Below are 8,077 nucleotides of genomic sequence, written 5' to 3'. Positions count from 1 at the left end.
GCTGACTTTGTATAAATATACAAAAGTATGAAGGCTATTGCTTAGCGCATTGTAAGCCGCCCTGAGTCTCCGGAGAAGGGCGGCATATAAATCAAATTAAAAAAAAAAAAATTCAGACGCTTGGCCACTGGCATATACTTATGATGGGGGTCATGTGATCGTCAACTGCGACACCTCCAGCTGACTTCTTGGACAATCAGCATCGAAGCTGGATTTGCTTAACGACCACATGATTCACTTAACAACAGAAGTGTTTCTTTTAACCACCATGGCCAAAAAAAACCCAAAAAACAGAGAAGACCCAACTGCCTGCCACAAAATTTCTAATACCAACTGTGGTCATAAATTGAGGCATGCCTGTAACTGTTTAAATTAAAAAAAGGGAGAATTAAATTCAAAAAAGGGGAAAACACCGAGGGGATGCATGAATTCTATCAGTAATCTGTAATTTGCAGGAATTAAGCATCATTCTTCTTTTTCTTTCTTCTTTTTCTTTCTTTTTCTCTTCTTTTTTCTTTCTTCTTTCCTTTTTCTTTTTCTTCCTTTTTTTTTCTTTTTTCTTTCTTTTCTTTCTTCTTTCTCTTTCTTTCTTTCCCTTCTTCTTCTTCTTCCTCCTCCTCCTTTCTCTTCCTCCTTCTCTTCTTTCCTTCTTGATCTTCTTTCTTTCTTCGCCTCCTCCTCCTCCTCCTCCTCTTCCTCCATCTCTACCATGTCTCAAGAACACACCACAGATTGTGAGGTTAGTGAATTGTCTAGAACAAACTGGATTCATGTCTGCATAGGATTCCAATATGAGGTGAATGTTTTGAACATTTCTGGGCCTCGGCTGCCTTAACTGAGAAAATTCAGAACAATCTATGCATCTCAGATTAATCTTTCACCATAATTATGTCTCTTTCTTTGTGTTTGTGTGTGTGTGTTTGTGTGTGTGTGTACAAACACAATCCCTGTGATCTCAAGGACACACATTACATTTCTCCACATGACAGTATATTAGATCATCAATGAATTCCAGCAGAAATTTTACAAGTAATCAGATCTATAAATTCATTGTAAAGAGACTCAACTCATCGCAAATGTCCCAAGAAGTCTTACACAATATATAATAATACCCCTATACATATTTTATATATAAATTCATATTGTCTTCTGCCCCGCAGAAGCTTATAATATTTCAGAATATTTTTTTTTTATTACACCGAGCAGAAAGGCCTGCATACATAATACAAAATGCCTGCACATATTACGGAGAATACATAAACCTTGGGGGAAAAAAAAAAAAGCAAAACGAATTACATTTATAGTGTCATGAATATTCTTTTCATGTACATCATACAAATATATACAATTTGAAGAAGGAATAGGGAAGCTGAGAGGGAAAACGTTTGCAAAATATCTTACAGTGTGGAAAAGCGACAGTCATTTAATCCAAGCTTTAAAAAAACACCTGACCAAAGCAAAATTTAGATTTTGTATCTTGTATCGGATTATATTCTGGTTCAGAGCTGGAAAACGTTAAATTTACAACTAAGGATTTGGAAACATGACTTTCATTAATCCGTACCTCATTTTGCATTGGAGGTATTTTAATTCTCATAAAATTCTGAATATGCCACCACATCATTAATTGCAAGTCCTTTGAACAAAAGGCCAGCAGAAATACACAGAAGCCTGATAGAGCTCATTGGTTGATATTTGTTCTTCCTGTTCTGAGATTAAGAAGCTAATATAATAGCGCATCCATTTAACTAGGAAGTTAAGCGTAATAGGAACTGAACTGAAAATGATGAAACGCTTCACACATTACATTTAGACGTGCATACTTAAAACGTTATTTAAAATGTGAATGCAAGAACGACATGTTGCAAAATCCATGTATTATACAGAGAGTTGCACAAGAAGGTTAGCGATGACTCTCAATATACAACTGAGAGAACAGGAGTTTGTTTCTACACAATAAACATTTGTGTGCTTCTAAAATCTGAAAACAGTGAAATCAGTAAAATCTGAAATCAGGACAGTGATTGCAAACGGAAGTAAACACGCTGAAGAAAACACATCGCGGCTCTTTCAGACCGTAACGTGGATGGTTTTTTTTAAATTGCTTTAAAAAAAAACACACACACACAAGCTAGTATCTGACAGTTCATTAGATGAGAATCCTCACCTTTAAATCTTGAAAAAACCCGAAACGTTTAAATCTTGAAAAACTAAAGGTGGAAAGTGCAAAGGTTCGTGTAGCATACGATTACATCTTTTTGGAAAGGATTGACTGTGGATTTACCGATAAAATGTACTCTCACGTTTATAAAATCAGAATCAAAGACCAGAATCTTGGAGGTTGAAGGAATGCTAATTCTAAATAAAGAATAAATTGTAGTAGGATCCTTGCCTTAATCTGGACCCTTAAACTCAAATCAAAGAACATCAATCCAGGAGGAACTGATTTCTAAATTCTCATTTTAAAAAAAGATCACGGTATTTTATTTTTTAGTAGATTAAAATGATCTGTTCCATGATGGCTTTTGTTGGGAACATGAATATGAATTAAAGTTTTTGTTTTTTTTAAGCTTAGGACAAGCATTCACGATCTGCTGGAATTTTAAAGGAAACAGCCGATCAGGGCTATTGATGCAGTCTCCATTTCTATGAGATATTTTGAATTTCTATGCCCAATATTATGTCACGGGATGATCGGCTGTTTAGAAAACTAGAAAGCTGGCTTTTTCTCCAACCCCAAATCCTAGGTCCGTGATGGTGAACACGTGGCACGTGGAGACATATCGGTGGGCATGTGAGCTCAGCTCTGGCACACATGCGTGTGCTGGCCAGCTGATTTTTGGGCCATCTGGGCCCACCAGAAGCTGGCAGATGGGCTGTTTCTGGCCTCCAGATGGTGGGGAAGACTGTTTTAGCCCTCCCCAGGGTCCTAGAAAGACTCTGGAGCCTGGGAAGGGCAAAAAATGGGCCTACCAGGCCATTATGTGCCAAAAACGGGGAGGGGGGGAGTATGTGGAGGTGCACGCAGGGGGAGGGGCACATAGAATTAATGGTGTGGGCATACATGCACGCAACCCCCCCATGCACCCCCTGCTTTTGGCACATGATGGCAAAAAGGTTAGCCTAGGTCTATACTCAAATTTAGAACTTTGTGTGGAAGACTGTTAAAATAGGAAGGAGTGTAGGAACGAAGGAGTGAACAAACTAATAATATCTTACAGCCAAAAATGGCTAGAGAAAGTGGTGGAACCATTTAGAAAGCAAAGGTGTTTAGAAAGTTTAAGTTCTAGAGGAGAAGAAGCAGGAGCTGGATTTAAAAAGAAATGGGGTGGAGTGAAATTTGTAGGTCCGGAACAATAAGACCAATTTGGCTTAAAGGAAACACTATGATTGGTCTCCAAACAAATCCTTTAGATTTCTTTGGAGACCTCACTGGATCTCACAAGCCTCACTAGATGTTTGTCATTTTCCACCTTACTTCCTAACAGTGATTCTTCATCTCTATGTGTCATTGCAATCAGCGAAGAAGGAAATGGCCTCCAGAGTGAAAATGACCTTGGACATAGAGAGCTAGTAGAACTCATTATTGGATCGTCACCCAACCCATGTTGGTATCCATTTATGGACTCTTCCAGAAAAAAAACCTGACATTCTCTTGATTGGGATAGCTTTCGCTATCACAGTGGAATGGACTTCGTGAATGAATTGCTCAATGGGGTCGTACATCCAGAAAGCCATTGATAAAGGAATGAAAACACAATGAAACAATATAAGGGATGACATTGTCTCTGACTTATGCATGTGTTTCATGGCGTCTTAAAGATGAATTCAGAGCTGGGTGTAGAATATACTGCAAATTTCAGAGGGGTGTTTATGCCTATTAACAAAGCTCTCCTAACCAGCAGCCTAGAAGAAGAAGAAGAAAACCGGGCTATGTATAAAGAATTTGCATTTTTCCAGCCACCGAGTTAGCAGATTTGCTTTCCTATTCAAGTATATTCAGGAAATAAGTCACTGCATTTTTCCTTACCCCACACGCAACGTAGCCAGAAGCAGAACGGGACAGGAAGAGCCACAAACATCTGTCAAACTTGACTACTATCAAGTTAATCTTTGATGGACGACAATTTTTTCCCCCCAGAAAAGTCCACTTTTTCTCTATCGCAATGCAATGTCCCACTTTCCTCCAGTATCCCTAGAACTGGCTCCCCCTCCCCCACTTGGTAGGGTTCTTCGGCTATGACCTGTATGTCATTAAGATCTTGTGTATCCATTTAGAGTAGTAAGCCACCTTGACGAAAATCCCGGGTCGTTTGGGAACTGCACATCCTCGTCCGGGAATAATCACTCCCATTACTATCTTGATTCTATTCTGTTCACAGACCAGTGGGCCACCGTAATCCCGCTAGAAAGAGAAAAAACAGAAAAATCACATCAATGTGTTTATGGAAAAGAGATTAAGATGAGAAAAGCTCATTGTAAAACAAGGAAGGACTTGCCTGTTGTATGTATAACACTAGCATAAGAATGCTAGATGTCAAATTAATCTTGATAGGCACTCTACCGCTACTCTACTCTACTCTACTCTACTCTACTCTACTCTACTCTACTCTACTCTACTCTACTCTACTCTACTCTACTCCACTCCACTCCACTCCACTCCACTCCACTCCACTCCACTCCACTCTCCACTCCACTCCACATTTTCTTTATTCTCTTCTTCTCTTCTCTTCTCTTCTCTTCTCTTCTCTTCTCTTCTCTTCTCTTCTCTTCTCTTCGCTTCGCTTCGCTTCGCTTCTCTTCGCCTCGCCTCTCCTCTCCTCTCCTCTCCTCTCCTCTCCTCTCCTCTCCTCTCCTCTCCTCTCCTCTCCTCTCCTCTCTCTTCCCTTCCCTTCCCTTCCCTTCCACTCTACTTATATGTATATTCTCATAGATTCATAGGATTAGAGGTAATATGATAGTAATGTTCCAATATTTAAGGGGTTACCACAAAGAAGAGGGAGCCAACCTATTCTCCAAAGCACCAGAAAGCAGAACAAGAAGCAATGGGTGGAAACTAATCCAGGAGAGAAGCAATTTAGAACTAAGGAGAAATTTCCTAACAGTTAGAACAATTAATCAGTGGAACGGTTTGCCTTCAGAAGTTGTGAATGCTCCAACACTGGAGGCTTTTAAGAAGAAATTGTACCTCACAAGTTCCACTGCCGATGCTCTCGGCTCGCGCACACATTTCTGATTCCTTCAGGACTACGTTTCCTCCAAAATCTTGACTGCAGCGTTCGTTCCCCATAATGATCATATTCGCTTCCTGAAGTTGCCCGTCAAAATTTCTTGCTGAAATTGTGAAGAGAAATAACTGTTCTTTACTCCATCTCATTGGTTGATTGATTTGGGGTTATCAAAGTCTTAGTAACCACATAGAAAGAATTTAGCCATGATGATCTATCAACACCCCCAAAAGATAATACATTCTCTTAAGCACTCCCTACGACAGGACAGGACAGGACAGGACAGGACAGGACAGGACAGGACAGGACAGGACAGGACAGGACAAGACAAGACAAGACAAGACAAGACAAGACAAGACAAGACAAGACAAGACAAGACAAGACAAGACAAGACAAGACAAGACAAGACAAGACAAGACAAGACAAGACAAGACAAGACAAGACAAGACAAGACAAGACTTCTATTGTCATTTATTTACTGTAAGCGCACTGGCCCACATTAAAAATGAAATTCTGTTGCCTGCTCTCAAAATAAAGTATATATCTAACCATACACATACATAACACACATACAGTATATACATGCTATACATACACAGAGCCCTACACCCATACACACACACACACACACACACACACACACACACACACACACACACACATATTAACCACTGTCCATCTTGAATACATGGCAGAAACTGTTGTGGTCCACCAGCAGCCTGTGGAGCTGGCAGCAGAGTCAGACAGTGAGGAGGCTGGGGAGGAACATGGGTCAGTCCTGGAGTCTGGAGAAGGCCCGGATGAGGGCTCTGCATCGGAGGCAGAGATGGGGCCAGGGCCATCTGCGAGTTATGTGCGGACTCTGGAGCCTCCAGAGTAAGACATCAGAGAAGCAGAGGAACAGGAGGAGCCTGTTCCTAGTGCGCGCATGCGCAGAGCTGCCAGAAGGCAAGAACAGTTAAAACAAAAGGGACAACTCAGGAGTAAGGCCTGGAGATGATTGGCCTCTTCCATAAGGCTTAAAAGAGGAGCAAAGGCACCTGAGCCCTTTGTAGGAAAGCAATGTTGTTAATTCTGTTCCCAGTCGACATCTCTGTTTGATTCTGGACTCTGTATGACTTTGCCAAGTAGGTCTTTGGCAGCGTGTCAAGGGACTCAGCTGTGAATGAACATAATTCACAGCTGTTGCAATAAAAGAGGTTTTTGGGACTACTCATGTGTTTAAATGACTAGGTCACAACAGAAAGAGAAAACTTGAGTGTTTTGGAAGTGAATGCTATATGGAACCAAACTGTGGCTTGAATCTGCTTCGGATACCACGAAACCCCCCTCCCAGAAGGTAACAAGGAAAACAGGCCGTGAAAAGGATTTGGGATGTGTGTGGGGGGGTGTTCTGTTCCAAACTTGAATTACTTACTTCCTGTGTGTCCCCATCCATAAACACTGCACGTGGTCCCATCTGGAATGGTGCAACCAGAAATGGGCAGACGGATAATAGCTACAGCATTATTGCTTACCGCAGGTCTAAAAAAAGGAGAACATGGACATTTGTAAGAATAAGTAGGTAAATTGAACACATCTTTTCGAAGAAGTTAGATTCTTATGATTCATTGAATAGTCAGCCAGATGTTAAGACTGGATTTGGCATTTTCATCCACTTATCGAGTTCTTCCCAAGGACCTGGGAAATGCAGATGTGGATGTTACTGTTGTGGCCCGCCAGCGGCCTGCGCAGATTGTGGCTGATCCCAACAATGAGGAGGCTGGTGTGGTGTTGTGCCAGCAGCCTGCGCAGCCGGCACTCGCGTCAGACAGCGAGGAGGCCGAAGAGGATGTGGTGCCAGAGGCAGAGACTCAGCCAGGGCCTTCAGAACCTCCAGAGGCTCCTTCAAGTGGAGAGAGCGAAGTGGAGGAGCCTCTCCTCAGTACTTGAGCATGCAGGGCTGCCAAAAAGCAGGAGTGGCTACTCAGGAGGAGGAGATCTCCTCGAGAGTAAGGCTTGAGGATCATTGGCCACTCCCTTAGCCTATTTAAGTCACACACAGTTAGTAAGTTTCTTGCTGGAAACAACTTGTAATTATCATCCTAGCATTTTTGGAAAAGTCTTATTGTATCTTGTTTTCTGGGCTGGTTGCCAACCTTTGCCAGACTTTGGTTTATTCTTGCTACTTAATAAATTTGATAAGGACTGTTGGTGTGTGTCAATATCCTCGGAAATCCGGAGCTGGGGCAGAACAGTGACATGGTGTTAAAGGTATTATCGCAGGATGTAAGCTGTATATTTGCAATGGGTAAATATGTTTCCTTCCAGTAGTTCGGCAGCTACTGGCCCTAGTTGCTCAACCAGTAGTCCAAAGTCCTCCAGCTCATTGTTCACCAGATGTCCAGGAGGGGTCTATGACAATTCACCCCAGTCAACTTTCTACACCCAACTCGCCACAGGCATCTCACTGTGGGACGAGAGCCACACTAATATCAAACACATGGTGGAAGAGAATCATTAAAGAAAAGAGGGACGTGAAATGACAAAAAATAAAATATTTTTTTATTTATTTTAAATAATTAAATCGAATTGTTAAATTGCTCCATAGCAAGTTTTCCCACGCCTAGTTGGCCATGGAGAGTTGACAAGGGCAAGTTGGCCATGGCAAGTTGCCTGCAGTGACTTGGCCATGGCAAGTTGTTCCATTCCAGTCCAGGACTTCCAACATTGAGTGCAGTGTTTTTTGACCTGAGTGACAACCGAATGAGTAGAGGTGGCTGTAATTTACACCTCATCATATTTTTAAAGGTAGAGACACTCTTTGTTTGACTCCACCGATGAGACTGGTCGAATATGATTGGACCTCT

The 8,077-nt window shown here is 41.7% G+C and overlaps 1 protein-coding gene across 1 annotated transcript in view; it reads right to left on the bottom strand.

The window, feature by feature from the left end:
• Window positions 1–3,967: 3,967 nt before the first annotated feature.
• Window positions 3,968–8,077, bottom strand: part of HGF (hepatocyte growth factor) — a 77,559-nt gene continuing 73,449 nt past the window's right edge. Inside the window, exons 16-18 of the mRNA XM_070947050.1 lie at window positions 6,646–6,752; window positions 5,189–5,334; window positions 3,968–4,405 (exon numbers count right to left, since the gene is read on the bottom strand). Coding sequence (XP_070803151.1) covers window positions 4,238–4,405; window positions 5,189–5,334; window positions 6,646–6,752 — 421 coding nt within the window. The 3' untranslated portion in view covers window positions 3,968–4,237. The remainder of the gene's footprint in view (window positions 4,406–5,188; window positions 5,335–6,645; window positions 6,753–8,077) is intronic.

This window comes from Pituophis catenifer, unplaced genomic scaffold, assembly GCF_029215685.1.
Source record: "Pituophis catenifer annectens isolate HBS135680 unplaced genomic scaffold, rPitCat1.0.hap2 SCAF_7, whole genome shotgun sequence".
Lineage (NCBI taxonomy): Eukaryota > Metazoa > Chordata > Lepidosauria > Squamata > Colubridae > Pituophis > Pituophis catenifer.
Note: the sequence above shows the minus strand (reverse complement) of the source record. Positions and strands in the feature narration are given on the sequence as shown.